Source organism: Accipiter gentilis, chromosome 9 (genome assembly GCF_929443795.1).
Source record: "Accipiter gentilis chromosome 9, bAccGen1.1, whole genome shotgun sequence".
Classification (NCBI taxonomy): Eukaryota; Metazoa; Chordata; class Aves; order Accipitriformes; family Accipitridae; genus Astur; species Astur gentilis.
The window spans coordinates 4,931,939-4,947,697 of record NC_064888.1 but is presented as its reverse complement, the minus strand read 5'-3'; the positions used below and the strand labels follow the sequence as shown (position 1 = coordinate 4,947,697).

Below are 15,759 nucleotides of genomic sequence, written 5' to 3'. Positions count from 1 at the left end.
GTTTATGCAGAGCTAGAGAAATCAGGTACTGAAATCCTCCACTTCAGCTGGTTCTGGCTCATGGAAAATCCAGCCAGGTGCCTAACTTTGCATTGTCTTTTATACGAGACAACCTTTTCTTGGAAATTTGTGGTTTGTTTTTTTGTCCCCTGGGGTATTGTAGAAGACCATATTCCTTGTAGATTTGTGTGCAGCACTTTGTACCTAGATACACTTATGTACTTCCATTGGACCACCCTGGTAGAGCTGTCAGTGTTTTTACATAGCTTAACTTTCCCCATCTCTTTAGAAACAGAACTGCTGTAACCAGAATCATGTTAACCACCTTTCAAGCTTTCTGGATAACTTATTCAGCAATGCGCTTGCAAAGTTTTCCTTGTAAATGAATGGAGTATTAAGCCAGAGAGCGTTCTCCCACTTGAAACTGCAGAAGCTTGACACTGGCATTGCTTCTTCCTCTGCATTTGTAACCCAGACACCTGCAGAGCAAGCAGCTGCTTTGGTTGGGCTCTGCTTTACTCCTGTCCTATAAAAAGGGACTGGAGCCGGTGCTATCCAGTGCTCTCCCTTTGGCTTCTAGACCTCACAGAGATGTTAAAGCCACCCAGCCGCTTCACTTATCCTGCAGTACTCTGCAGTCACAGAACACCTTGTAGGTCAGAAAGGTCTATGATGCAAACACGTTTTACAGGAAGAATTTTTCCCCAAATACCTTCTTTTTCACACTTCACTAGCCTACTAGCCTACTTTTATAGCAGCATAATATCACTATCTGCACAGTTTACTAACCTGCTGTAAGTCTCCTCTGCATCGAAAGCAGTAGGAGCTTTGGCTTGCCATTGCTGTCCAAAGAAAGTGGGAGTAAAGTATTTTTAATAGTGTGATGCTGGGAGAGGAATGGCAGTAATTGTACCAAACCTACCTGGCAAGCTTTACCTTGGGAATGCAATTGATCCTTGTGAGTGCTTTCTTATGAAATCTGTCAAACATCATCTTCATTGTCTGATGCAGTTACCTTTTCTGCACAAGGCAACCCTGACAGCCTCAAAAATGTTAAAGCTGTGGTTTTAATCTAATGTTCAGCCGTTTTCCAACATCGCTATTCTACATTCCTGCTTTTGTGAATGGCATATTTTCTTGTATTAATTGATAGTCTTTCCTTTTTATTTTTCTTGAGGAAAAAATCCCATCTTACCCTGTATATATGAACTCCTCTGCATATTCAGCGGAGCTGCCACAGTCTACTTTGTTTAAAATTACTTACGATCCTCCCCCTCAAGTTACACTTACACAGCTGCTTTTCTCCTAGTAAAAAGGACTTGACTTGTCAGTAGTATTTACAAGCAAGGTACTTGGTTTGATTCCCTAACAGCTAGAAAACCAAGCTGACTCTTCAGAAACTAATGATTTCAGGTCATCTTCTACACGTGCTCTGGGGACCGTGTAGCATATTTTCTGTTGAGATGGCAGAAAGTGGGACTGAGATGTAATTCTCCCTGGCTGAAACCTGGGTTCCGAGGTGAAAAGCCCTAACTTTTGCAGAAGGTGTTTGAGCTTTGGTAAGATACATATTGCGAGCAGGTATGCATTTCTGGAGTGTGCCTGCTTATGTATCACTAGTATTACTTAAGTGATGAAAGGATTCAGGCTTATGAAGCAACAGCTAGATGTACAAATGCCTTGAAAGAAGTGATCATCCGGATCCCATAACTGCTACCATAGGGCTTTCCAGATACACAATTTCTTGTGATTCCAAATTAACACGAGTCTCTATTATATAATGGAAACATCTATTGGTCTTCCAATGGTGACATGAATCACCTACAAAGAGCCGAGCAGCACTGACAAACACATCGACAGGGAATAGGTAAGTTCCCATACTCAGACTTCTGACTGGTGAAGGTGATTGTTCATCTGACGACTTGTTGGTGTAAGCCTGAGACTGTCCCAGTCTCTGATTTTATTTTTATTTTGGTAGCTGGAAAGGAGTTAATGCTGATGCCAGCCTCAGCAATGGGATTCATCAATAAAATACTGAAGTTCGTAATACTGATGGCATTTTTGGTGCAGAGATTCATTATTTCTGTCCACATGAAAGCCCAGATTTGTAGGATACCCCCGTACACCATTGCTTTTGCTTTTTCAGCTGGTAAAGGACCACAAGGTTACGTACGTAAGCATATAAACGTTCCCTGTTACCCGCTGAAACAATAGCAACTGCAGTGTTTAGTGCACTAAAAAAGGGTCTGTTTTGCACAGACAGCAATGCTGTTTGGCCTTGACATCTGCCTTTCATGGTGGAAAATTCCAGGAAAATGCAAAGTTGGGGCTCTTTGCGTAGAATAGCTGCTCGGATGCCTTGTAGCCGCTACTGCAAACCTCAGATGTCCCAAACAGAGCAGCTAAACCACAGCACAGTGTCTTCTGCTGGCCTGAAAGTGGCCACATGCCTTCTGATTCCTGCAGGCTTTCCACATTTTTAGTGCTCTGCTCCCAGGTAGGAGCACGTTAATTGGGAAACGCATAGCAGGGAGGCATCCAGATGGGTATCTGAATTGCAAAAATCTTTTCTCCTCTAGATCTGTTGTACAAAACAGAGGGTCTTTGCAGTACTTCCTGCAGAAGTACCTGATTTATTTGATTTTTTTTTTTTCTAGGACAGTGTTTTATTTAATTCTGTCATACATCTTTTAGCATGCCACTTGGGAAGCAGAGCAGGTATACATTTAAAGAAAGATCCTTGACCAGTAACTGGGGATTATTTTTTTTTTTTTAGATCCATTGTCCACATGTGCGTTTTGTTACCTCATCCTTGTTGGTCTGGATTCACAAATCCAGCACTGACAGAGGCTGCTGTTGCACTTGTTGGTGTACACGCTGTGCAACGTGCATCAGTGGTGCATTGCCGCTTGCTCAGTTATAGCAAAGATAAGAACAGGCTGCAGATTTTCTAATTCTTCTGCTTACAGTTCTAGAGACCCCGCGTCTGTATGAGAAGATGGTAAAAAATGTGCTTTTTCTTTCAAAAAAAGATAGATGGCTGCTTCTTTGATTAGAAGTTGTTGGGAAGAGTTTGAGCAGGGTTACAATGGATCATATAAATTTATATTTGACAGTACCTGCTGAACGTGTGCTTTTCCATCCAGACCATGAAACCATGCTGTGTTATGCAGTTAGGATATTTAGTATCTTGCTGTATCAGTCTGTCGTGCTAGATAGGGTAGGAAGAGCCTGAACCTGAACTCCTCTTGACAAGCTGATTTATTTCTTCCAGAGAGGAAGGCTGAGGGGTTATTATTACTGTGGTGGTGATGTACCTCCTCCATTGGCTCTGGGCCATGGCTGTGGTGGGGGAGTTTGGAGGCTGCAGCCCTTGTCCCAGCTCTAACGCTAAACAGGCCCATAAAATTGGGCGTTGTGTTGTGTAGTGTAACCGGGTGGGGGTCCCAGAGCTGCGCTCATCAGCAGTTGCTGTCCTGGCATACTCCTTGCCGGTCGGATCGGTGCAGAGAGGAGCATGTTGCTTATCCCCTGCCTGTACATCAGCTGTGCTGGGATGCAGCGGTGCCAGTGCTGGGGAATGTCAGGATGCCTTTCCGTGACTATCCGGGTATGTGGCTGTAGGCACTCACCAAGCACACGCTTAGCCGTCCCGGGGTAAGCCAAGTCCCGGGCGACTGTGCCGGTAAGTAGAGCAGACGGCGATCCAGCCCCGCAGCCATCCTGCAACCAGCAGCAAAGCTAACTGGGGCACATCTAGATGTGCTGTGATTTGCAGTGTCACCTTCTGTGACACTGGGTAAGATGTGGATCCCCACGAGAATCCCTGAATCTCTTGGGAGAGACCTTGTAGCTTGCGAACTATTTCATTATTGTCGTTGTAAGTGTGCCGGCTTTAAAAAAAATATATAAATGAATCCTCTTGCTGCAGTCTCCTGCATCCCAACCACAGGCTCATGGTGCGTCTGCTCTTCTGGGCAAGAGCTGGCTGCATAGCAAGGGCCAGAGAAATGCTTTGTGGTCTCTGCCACTGCTGACCATGCATGACAAAGTCCTTTCCAGTTGCACAACTGGTGGGGCCGGGAGGGGAGCAGAGGTGGTTAACAAAAGTACAGGTTGCAAACCATATCCTCAAGGGCCAAAGTAGGATTATTTTGAGTGTGCAGATAAATTCCCCTCTGGCTACACCTTTGGACTGATGAGTCACTTTGTCGTTCATAATCCAGGTAGTGTCACAATCTCCTTTTCCCATCGCTGTAAGACTATCTTTTCTCTGTCCTAGGGGCTGACGTTTGAGGAGGTGGAGAACTTCTTCACTTTTCTGAAGAACATAAACGATGTGGACACAGCTTTGAGCTTCTACCACATGGCTGGAGCTTCGCTTGATAAAGGTATTAAAACTTGAGATGGACAGGCACTGAAAGCTTGAGGGAGCACAACTCATGCCATGTCTTTGGTGTTGGGAAGGTGTCAAATGAGCCCAGGCTGCCATTAAAAATGTTACAAGGAAGAACCGTGATTTTGGTACAAGAGGTTTAACTTGCTATGTTCTTGGATAAAGAGGGATTTCAATTTTTATACTTCCCCAGTTTTAGATATAGAGGGGGAAAAAAAGGCTGAAATATATAGCCTGAATAGATTAGGAAGCAGTGATTTCATGGTGACCAATTAGTAGGCGGTGATATCTTCAGCAGGACCATTCAGGCCTGATGTGTGCAGAGGCAAGATGACCTAGTGAGTGTATCACAGGCTCTCGTAGCAGATCCCAGGTACACCACAGTTTCTTTTTCTTTATCCCCGTCTTCTGAAGTGACATCTTTTCTCCTTTTATGAAGTACTTGAAAATTTATTTTTGGCAAAGACAAACAGAATTATAAGAAGTTATTCTTGCAAACTGTATCTTCGGTAGAAGTGTCCATGATTTAGGCAGCAGAGGCACTAACCAGCAGTGGAGCTGGTGGTAGGAACTGTTCAACCCTTTTTTTGTTTCAGCTTTGCTTAAAAATATGAGGCTTTGCATTGAAATGAGAGCTGTATGGCCAGATGCTGCATTTCTCATCTGAAATCCAAGTAATGGCAAGCACCTTTGGAGCTCCCAGGCATGCTGGAGGGAAGGAGGGGGAGCACTGGAACCCCACTGAGGTCCAAGAGTGAGCATTAAAGTCTGTCCAGAGCAGGCTCTCTCCAGATAACCCCACAGTCCAGAGGCTGTGTGTGGCCAGAGGAGCTGGCTGAATAAACCTCAGAGCTGGTGTTTCCTGGGCAGCTTGGTAATAGTGTGCTTTATCAATCAGACCAATCCATATCCTTATTCATCTCATCGTGCGTTTCCTTTTCTGAGCTAATCCATATCAGATATGTCTCAGTTCTGACATTGATTTTTAAAAAAAAAAAAAAAGAAGGAAAAAACCCCTATACCATACATTTAAAAAAAAGAAAGTCCATCTCTCTGCTGCCAGGATCTGTCACAAGTGTGTGCTTTTCTTTTCTAGATCTTTTTCTAAGAGTTGTTTTTTAAAAGCACTCAGACTGGGAATATAAAAAAAGATGGTAAACTCATTAAAAGTTTTTTAGGCTAGGTGGAAACTCTTGTCTACTAGAAAGTTAAAGCTGATGTATTTAGGCAGCTGCAAAATTAAATGTTTTGGAAGTAAGGTATTCTTCCAACCACTGCTGTTGTGGGAATATTAAGACATTAATAGGTTTTTGGGCAGTGAAATTACTAAGGGAGTCATACATGTCACATCTCGTCTTGTGTGTGTCAACAGCCCTCCTCGTCTTCAATTTTGGGGGGGAAATCATCTGTACTCTTTGTTTTAGATCACCATTATCTTAAGACTTAAAAGAACCTTGATAGGATTATCTTTCATTTAAAAGTAGAAATATGAAGTACGGATGTGCTGCTGCTGCACAGAGCCCTTTCTGCAGCGCCCCACAAGGAGGTAATAGCCCAGCAAATCCAGTTTACTCAGTGTCTACAGTAAATTAGCCATTGCTGAGTCATGGAATATGTATTTTTGGAGTATTTAGGTCCATGTGCAGTTGGTAAATCAGTGTGATTGCTGTTTAATTATGTGCCATTAATGAGCTTGTGCTGAAGCCACAGCCATTGAGTTTGGGAGTATTTGGCTGGAGTAAGTAAACCTTGGGGAGGGTTGGTGGTCTGCAGGGCATGGCTTCAAACTGCTCATAGGCTCGGCTGTCCCCGGATCCCCATCCCTGCCTGCAGGGTCCCAGGTGTTGGGAGAGATTTCCTCAGGCTCAGGCAGAAGAGGAGGGTCCTGCAAATTTCCTCTTCGTGTGTGTGTGTTAGCTGACACGAATTGTCCCTCGCATCCTTCTGTGCCGCTCAACCCAGAGATGCTCTGGGCAGGAAGCACAAAAACAGCACTTTGCTGTGGTCCTAATGAAGGCGCAAAGCAAGCTGCAGCAATACACCTGGGTTTTGCAGCAGGGATCTGTGTTCTCCCATGTCTAAATTGTCTATGCACTACCCATTTCCATATGCGTGCACTCCGGAGTCTGGATATTGCACCCACAAATCAAATAAGCAATAAATGGGGTGTACTCTTCCAAAAATCAAGCTTTTGCAAGGTTGCTTATTAAAAACCAACAAACATAAAAATTGCTCATCATATGGGGAGGAGGAAGAGGATAGTTTGTGTATCAAATAAATTGCTGCTAACCTAATGCAGCAAATGTTACTATAATTTTAGAAGGGCTGTTTAAAATTTAAGAGGGAAGAAAAATGGATGGCACCAAACAGCCATAGCTTGACAACCTGTTTTCTGTGTTGAATTAAAGTAGCCTCTTCTAAAAAGGATCATAAACCTGTATTTTAATGACCCATAGAATAACACACAGATTATTCGTTAGTCCATCTTTCATTTTACCAGAAACATAACAGCCGTCATTTTCTTAAATCATAAACATTACTTAGAAAACTTTCCCAGTCTGGGCTTACAGCCGGTAGTAGGACAGGAGCTGAATTCATCTCTTATTCCCCTTTCAAGGCGAGGGTGTGAATTGCACTTTTTTTTTTTTTTTTGGCACTGTCTGCGGCCTGACTTTTGAAGCAGCCGTTCTGCTGGCACCGGCAGAGAGCCACGGTATAACTCCTTTGTGTTTTAGGGCAAGGCACAGATGCGCTTTGCTAGAGGTGGGCCAAAGCGAGGGGAGACAGCTGAGCCTGCTGCTCACTCTGGTGGCTCGGAGCAGGGCTGGAGCCCAGGAGGGGTTAATGGAAGATCATTTTATCTGAAATGTGGAGCTTGAAACGGCTGCAGACTTGACAGGGAATTTGGAAGGAGGTAGAGGTGAGATTTGAGAGCAGCGTGTATTTGTCATCGGATTGCTGCTTGCTTTAATCTGCCTTGGGAGATGGATGAAAGAAGTCAGTCCCCCATGGAGGCACAGCTCAGATTGCTCCTCTGGAGTAATGGCATGTAGTCAACGGTGGTAGTTGAGTGGGGAGGACTTCTGTAGGGTAGGTGAGGTTGGCAGGGATCTCTAAGGAACTGACAGGGTCACCTACAGCAGCTCGCCCAGGGCCACCTCCAGTCAGGTTTTGGATATCTCCAAGGGTGGAGATGCCACAGCCTCTCTGGGCATGTAAGAAAGCCTGGATGAGTATTTGCGATAATTTGTAAGAAAGAGAAGAGTCAAATGATGAAATCTGGTGTCCTGCAGAGGCAAGTCAGGGTCATGGATTGTCACCTTTGCTGCCCTCACACCAGTGCGTTGACGTGTGTATGTGTGCGTCCTGATGGAGTGGGACAATGGAAGTGCTTGGCACCGTGTCCTCAAGCAGGAGGGGTCTGGAGCTCGCCTGCCCTTTGGTTTCAGTACATGTACAATTATGGTGCGGTGTTTGCTCAGCACTGATGCAACGAGTTGTTGGGCAAACCTCCATCACAGCAGAGGACACCTGTCCACAAGGCTTTAAGAAATCAGCTCGGTAACCTAAGGACAAGCTCTCTATAGACCAACAGCCCCTGAAAGGTGCTGAATACCTTTCAGTTTAGGAACCATTTTCTGTGTTGGAATCTCCTTTCTTATTTATGACTGCAAATATTAAACAGTGGATTGACTCTGCCTGTGGTCTGGTAGCTCTGCTTTTTTCCCAGAAGCATGATCTCCATGACTTCCAGTCATGCTCCCTTTGATGTCAAAACAGTTTCTGCTCAGCTGCAGGACTGCAGCTTCGCATTTTGAGAAGAAAAAGAAAAATATGCTTGGCCACAGGATCACGCAGGGTTTGTGTATCTCTCTTCTGGATAGACATTCCGGTATGTACGGAGGCAAATGATTTGAGAAAAGTTAAATAGACTTTTCCTAGCTATATTGTCAATGATGGCATCCAAGGTTTCCAGCTAGAATGCTTAAATGAAACGTGAATATCAATGTGAGACCCTATGTAGCCTGATTCCTGGGAACCCAAAATACATGTGTCCTGCCTCTGCAGCCTGGGACTGCCCAAGGCAGGGACCCCTGCTCCCATCGCCCTGGGTGCCATTCAGGAAATGAAGGCAGCAGCCCAGCTGTCCATTGTTTTGGCCAAATGTATGTCTATTCTCAAGACGGAGGAAAAAAGTGAAGTTTGCCATCTGGCTAGGCTCTCGCCCGTAGAAAAGCCCTGTTTGTAAGCACTTGGTGAGGCATTACTCACGATGTGGTTCTGGGAATTGGAGTGGGGAAAAAAAACCAAACAACTGTGTCAGACACTAAACTGGCATAAAATAATAACTCAGACGGCTCACTAAAGGAACCAGTGGGAGACACTAACACTTGAAATTTTAAAAGCCACGTAGCTTTTCAAGATAGAAACGTGGAACTCATTTTCGGTGGTATAAAATCCAGGAGACTTGCCTGTGTAGAGATGGATGCAGCCATCCCAAAACCCCAAATCTGGACAAGCTCTGTTTTAGGAGATGTTGCCCCCGACAGCACCTACTTTGTTTTGCAAAAAGGTAAAGAATTGACACTGGGAGGTTTACTTCAAGTTTATTTGCCTTTTGCCAAGATACCTTGTAGTCTGGAGTGTGTGCATCAAAGTGGAAAGCAGAAACACTTTCCCCTTCCTTATGACTCCGTAAAAACCAGCAGAATCGTTACTGAGCACAGCACAGTTACGCAGCCCCTGTGAAATAACATTTTTGCAGAATTCTTGCATTGAGCAAGAACAACGTGATGGAGGTGACTGTTGCTCAGTTGCGTTAGTAAGAGAGGAAGCAGTAACCAGCAGCTGTAAGTACAAATTACAGCTGGTAAAACTGTGTCCATGAAAAATAAATAAGCACATGTCAAAAAGGAGGGAGGGATCAGGTGACACCCTGTAGAGAGGGAAGGAGGGGGGTGAAAACTCAGCAGAAAAACATGACTTACAATTAAAGAAATCATTCTAACTTTTTTTCTTTTCCATATAAGGCTATAGCAAATAACTTTTTCATTAGGGTACCTGGGGCACCAGGAGGAGAGGATGGTATCAAAGCTTGGTTGAGCATCTTTAATAAAGATTTACATTTCAAAGGAGTTAAATGAAATTCTCAGTGTTGCTGCCTGAGGAAATACAGATTTGCTTTTGCTGTCTGAAGGTCTGGGTCTTGGGTGAGAGATGGCTTACAGCGCTTAAAACCTCTGCCGTTGCCAAAGTTGAGGTGTTTTAAAGTCCCTGCCCAGCAGAAGGACTTTCTGGAGAGAAAAATAAGCTGAGAAATAAGTTTAGATAAACTTTCTTTTACTTAAACTTCCTCTTTTTCCTTGAGCTTTATATGTTACTGAAGTCCCCCGCCAGCGCGTGTGGCAGGTAGGAGTTACAGTGCATGTTTTGCAGCTGTCTGGAGCCAGGACTGTATATAGGGAATGAGCATCACCTAACTGGGGAAGAGAAAGGTGCCTTTTACAAAGGCATATATAAAATCCAGAGGCAGGGCATTTAACTTGGTAAAAAGGCCTATGCCATCCCCTGTTTGGCTCCAGCGTTTCCTGCAACTTCATGTTCGTGGCGTTTGATCAAAGAGGACCTATAGGTACTGCATTATACCTATGCAACTTATAGTCACCCTCTCCTCTGGTTTGGGGTATGTGTGATGATGGCCGTCAGTCCCTCTTGGATCAAGGGGGAAAGCTGAAGGCAGCGTTATTTCGTTTGTGAACGTTTGATGTCAATGTACGTTAATTAAACGGTGGACCGTTAAAGCCCTTTTTGGAGGGCTGCTGCCATCTAATGCACCTGCTCACTTGTGTTGCAGTTCATTCACTCGATGGTGTTAGATCTTGCAGGCTAATTTGTATGTATTGTGCCGCGTGCATGGCATGGTAGTATATTCTGCAGCCTGGTTGGCATGGGTGGGCTGGGAGAGACGTGTGGTCTCCCCGCAGCTTGGTTGGCAAGGTTCGGGTGTAAGGCTGGGAACAAAATTAATTCAAGTTTTCTTTAATGATTACATTGCCTCTGCCCTCCCTAAAGCAGGCTCTGGCTGCCAGCAGGGCGCACACAGAAGTAGCGGCCATATCCTGACTTATGGTGACAGAACTGAAATATATAGTAGTTACTGCAGACCAGAGTTACATCTCTCATGTGGGAAAGGATTTTAACTCAAAAAGAATAATTACAAGGAAGCAGTGGATGCCTACTTGAGATTATATATATTTTAATCCACCTTCTGTTTAATTTCAGTTTTCTCCTGCGTTATTTAGTAAAAGAAGGGATTTTATAGGGTAATCCCTCCCTGAAAACCCCAAACCTCACTCAGGGGAGCAGAAATGGGGTGGAAGGAACCAATAATCTGAACATTCATGAAAAAAAAAAATCCTATTAGAAACACTTTATGTGATTTCTAGTTAATCTGGCTACGGTATAGATTGGGTGCTTATTTTTTCCTTTCTGGCACATAACTCTGCAAAATTTCTGAATAGCCAATAGCTCTGCAAACGGACCAGCGTGCATGAACCCAGAAGGATGCTGTGGATGAAAGCAGAGGCTTTTTTTTGGTTTCAATCTGATTTTGTGTCACACCGTTTCCCTGTTTTGCCTCGCTGAAGGGAAGCACCGCAGCTAAACGTTCATCCCAGTTGCTGCGGGCTCGCTGCTGCAGTGCAAAGTCTCTCGGGAAGGGTTTTCCTTGGGTCAGACTTTGTAGGGAAGCGATTTAACTTAAAATACACGCACATTCATGCAAAGCCCTTCTGTTTTATTGAGTATCAGGAAGGGAGCAGGGTGTTTCAGCCCTGACAGTGACAACTGAGCTGGTCTTACCTCCCCTCCTTCCTTTAATTAGCAACTGTCAAAGGGAGACTAGAGGGCAGCCAGACGCACATGAATACAAGTAGGGAAACAGCTAAACCAGCCGGGGTGGGGGGGAGTGTTCCCTTTATGCAGCAAAATCTACTGCATAACTCTGCCAGATTGATAGCTCTGGAGATTGCTCTTTTCTAGAGGTGTGAATAAAACTACCACTCGCTTCTTTGCTGATGAGCTCAGCTGCCAGTGGCTGGGGGGGCGGGGAGTAGGGCGGGAAGTGAAATAATTCATTACAACTCTTTATTTTATTGCAAGGTTAACCTTGGCTGCTTGCTGCAGAGCTTGTCACAAGGAGAGGGTAGATGGGTTTGTTCTACAACTGGCCCTGGGTTGCTTAACAGGAAAACTGGTTTTTATTATTCCCAGCCTGTTGGAATAGTTGGTTCATAGAGTATCATCTTTGCAACACCGTCAGAAGGAGCTGCCTTATTGATCAAGCCCATCAGGAGAGGTTTCCCACCTGGTGTTTGATGTAGTGCTGACACTTCTTCCGATTTTTATAACCAAAATGGGGGAAAAAACATCTCATCTCAGTGTTTTTAATGTTTATCTTGAACACAGGTATCAGCACATCAGTGTTCACCAGCAGCCTCTCCGCACCCCGTGCAGTGTTGCTGTAGGAAGGCAAAGGCTTTGGGGAGTGTGGTTTTTGAGGCATGTGTTGAACGGGCTGGGGATGAAGCTTATTTCAAGCCTCTTTGAACATAACACATTTTCATAAAGGCAGTTTTCCATGGAGGAACAAGAGTCTTCTGCTCCTCTGCCTGCGTTCGCTGCGGTTGGCAGATCATGACATCTCGCTAACTTTGTGCCCTCCTTCCGTTGCAGTGACGATGCAGCAAGTGGCCAGGACGGTGGCCAAGGTGGAGCTCTCCGACCACGTGTGCGACGTGGTGTTCGCGCTCTTCGACTGCGACGGTGAGTGACCCCAACCTCGCCCCATTCCTCTCAGCCAGGCTGGGTGAGAGTTGATCTGGGGGAAGAAATATAAGGGAAAAAATGCCAGCCATGAAAGCTTGCCATGGCCTTGGATCTTTTTGCCATGCTACCATCTACTTTTTGGCCATGGATCTGTACTGATGCTCCTGCCCTTCTAGGAATGGTATCTGATGGTACGCAGCTTCTGAGATGTTGATCTTAAAGCACTGGATGCAAGCGTTTGGCATGCACAGCTTGCTACACAGCTTCCCCCCCAAACTCTATTTTGTTTAACAAAATGAGCTATTGTGCTCCAGTGTTGGAAACAAGCCTATCTGGTACTTTGTTATCTCCAAAGTCCTGGACAAATATTAGCTTAATTAATTAATGTCAGCTCTGTGCCCTGCTGGGAAGCTCATTGCTTTGCTGGCCCGCAGAGGATGTGAGCACTTTGGGGTAGCTTGTTGCCACACTGAAGCAGTCTTGGGTTGATTTAATGAGAATTAGTGGAGTCTTTGCTACCAGGGGATGATGGCAGCAATGCAGGCTTGGAAAGTAGCAAAATTCTGCAAAATTTGCCCAAAATTGTCAAGCCAAAACCAGAGACCTTTCTGGCACCCTGCTTCTCCAGGACAGTCACCAGGATCTAGCAGCTCTGAGCGGCAGCACTGATGCATAAATAGACAGTTGTTTGCTTTCTGATATAAATAGGAACATTAAAAAAAACCCTTTAATTATTTTCTTCCTTGTCCCTCTTGGTTTCAGCCCCAGCTGCTTATTTGTGCCTTTCTAAGGTTGCATCTCTTGTTTTATTTTTCTGTGTACTTCAGTGCCACTTTCTGATACGATCCTCAAGCCAGATAATCAGGCTGGAGATTAGAGTGAACCAAAGTGTAGCCGAATATTCTGTTTGCATCCTCTCATAGGAGAATCTGCTAAATATTTTGATAGCAAACCTTCGGGGAAAGACTGTGGTTGCCAGAAGAGTCCCTGAAAAGAAGGAATCGAGTGGAAAAGCAGGCGCAGACTTTTTTTTTTGTGTGTGTGTTTTCACTCTGTCAGTGTTTATAGACATTACCATGCACACATCAAAAACCTGCAGCACCAGAGGGAATTTTACTCACCCCTTGGTAGTTTGCTGGGATTTTGCTGTCCAGATTTGCATGTAGATGTAAGGCAGGAAAAAAAGCTCTCAAATGAAGAAACTCGTTCATGAAATATAATGATATAGTTCCCTCTATCAGCTGGAGAGATTCTCTCTCTTTTGATCTGGGGAACCGATGGCACTGGCAGGTTCGTTTCTTGAGGGCTGATGTCCCTCATCTTTCTTTGTGCCCAAAGGTGGGTTGCTTTCCTGTGCTGCTTCCTAGAAGCTAAAACCAGTGCTATGAGCTGTGTACCATAGGCAGGGGAGCAAAACAGGCAACCAGATATGTGCAGCATCGTGGCAGAAGGCATCAGCCCCTCAGCAGACAGGCGTCAGTCAGGCTGTTGGTCGCACCCTGGCTTGCTGCTGTCCCCTCTGATCAACCAGCGCCCTAAATAAAAATCCCAGAGGTTTTAATTGACTGGTGGTTAAGCAACTACAGAATAAAATTTGTCCCAATTTACTATAATCTTATTTTTAACATGAATTTAATTGACATAATTCTCAATAACCTCACTAGATTACTTTAATGAATCTTCCTTTCTCTACTCCATTAAGAAAAATCTGCACTCTGTTACCCTGTGCTACTGTAATTTCCTGTATCACTTAAAGTGGAGAGTTTCCTGCGGGTGCACGGGCATTTGCTTTGCATTTGCTTTTCTGTCTTCAAGCTCCAGCACTCCAGGCCCTGCAAGACATGGTGGTGCCAAGCTAAGCAGGGCAGCATCCTTAGGGTTGGGTTTTAAATTTTGTGGTCCGGCAACCTTTGCTCAGCAGGCTATTTTGGAAGGTTGAAGCCAAACATGATTTCCGTCTCTGCAAGAAATGACATTTGTGGCTGCTGCCCTTTAAAGTTAGTGCATGTGGGGAGGAGGTTGGTGGTGGGTTTTAGTGTTTCTAATTTTTTTCTTCTTCTTCTTCTCACAGGGAATGGTGAGCTGAGCAACAAAGAGTTTGTTGCCATAATGAAGCAGCGTCTTATGAGAGGCTTGGAGAAGCCCAAGGACATGGGTTTCACGCGACTCATGCGGGCGATGTGGAAATGCGCCCAGGAGACAGCGTGGGACTTCACCATGCCCAAGGCGTAGCGGGGTCGGGGAGGAGCGCCCGGCTTCCTTGTCTCAGCCCTGCCACCACTGCCTGCAGCTGTGAACACCTGTGGGATGGCACCAGGTTCTGGCGAGCCCAGACTGTTCATAACAGGACACTTTTGTACATCAAAGTTAGAAATCAAAGCCTGTTGTATTTGCAGCTTCTGCTTGCCACTAGCCCCTTAATATTCCTCTCAAGAAAAGGAAAAGGACTTGTCTTACTGCTGCCCCCTCTGCTTTGTGATGGGCCCTGCCTGCAGAGCTGGGCATCGAGCGAGCTCGTGGGGCTGCACCCAAATCACTTTTATTTAGTATTACAAAATGGCATGGGGTTTATTTCAATTCTTAGATTGCTCCTAAGAAAGAAGCTGTGGGATTCCTGGATAGATCGTACTGGTGGGACCTAGGAGCAGAGCCTGGAGCGGGCAGGTGGTGAGAGCACCCCAGCATTTCAGTCGGCCAAATGCTCTGTGCTCCCCCAGGGTGTCTCAGGAGGTGGATGGGACGGGTACACCTGCAGAGAGGCCGCTTGAGCCGAGGTGCTGCCTCTGGTGTAAGAGCAGTTAAAAGCAGTGGAGCAACTGGCTCTCCTGCATATCCTGCCTTGTGTAAGCAACCTTCTGCAGGAGGTCTCTTATTTTATTTTATTTTTTAAATGGGGAGCCCTCTCCATGGGGAACAGGCTGAAAAATGTTATTTGCTGAGTGGTGTTCTCTCTGTAAAGTATCATGTAAAGATGTTGCTCACAACAACGTGGCTCATGGCTCATCTCTTTCGATTGCTTCAGGTCTTCATCTAAGGCTGGTGGCGAGTCACTGGAGATGGGGTGTTTTGGAAGGGAGAGAAAAAAACATGTTGACTTTCAGAGCTGGAAAGACAAAGCCCGGAAGTCAGCGCTGGAAAGGCCAGAGCTGCCATATTTGCTGCCCCCCATTGCCAGCCAGCCCCAGACAAGCGGTCTGGTTTGGGATTGCCCTGTAATCGATCTGCCGTGGCCTCTGTATTGCAGAGAGGAGCCCTTTCTGTGGGTCTTTAAAGGACAGCCATGAGCCCCAAGCTTTCTTTGAGGGGATAAAACACTTTTAGGATATTTTCATACCGGGATATTGATCCTGCTATTGGGGGATCACTCCATCTACTGTCATCTGTCCTCTCCTCTCGTGTAGTTTGCCTGCCAGTAGTAGTGCACTCTGTTCAGGTGTTGGTCCTTGTTACGTCGAGCAGCAAGGACGCTGGGGTGCAGGTTTTGCCCCTCCTGCCTGTAGTGGCAGTTGATTTTGCTCCCCGCCAGCCCAGGGGCA

General features: G+C 45.4%; 1 protein-coding gene across 7 annotated transcripts in view; it reads left to right on the top strand.

The window, feature by feature from the left end:
* MICU1 (mitochondrial calcium uptake 1) overlaps window positions 1–15,210 on the top strand; it is a 106,917-nt gene extending 91,707 nt beyond the window's left edge. For all 7 annotated transcript variants that reach the window (XM_049811053.1, XM_049811052.1, XM_049811054.1 and 4 more), the window contains 3 exons: window positions 4,283–4,391; window positions 12,131–12,220; window positions 14,295–15,210. In XM_049811053.1, coding sequence (XP_049667010.1) covers window positions 4,283–4,391; window positions 12,131–12,220; window positions 14,295–14,455 — 360 coding nt within the window. In that variant the 3' untranslated portion in view covers window positions 14,456–15,210. The remainder of the gene's footprint in view (window positions 1–4,282; window positions 4,392–12,130; window positions 12,221–14,294) is intronic.
* The last annotated feature ends 549 nt before the right edge of the window (window positions 15,211–15,759 follow it).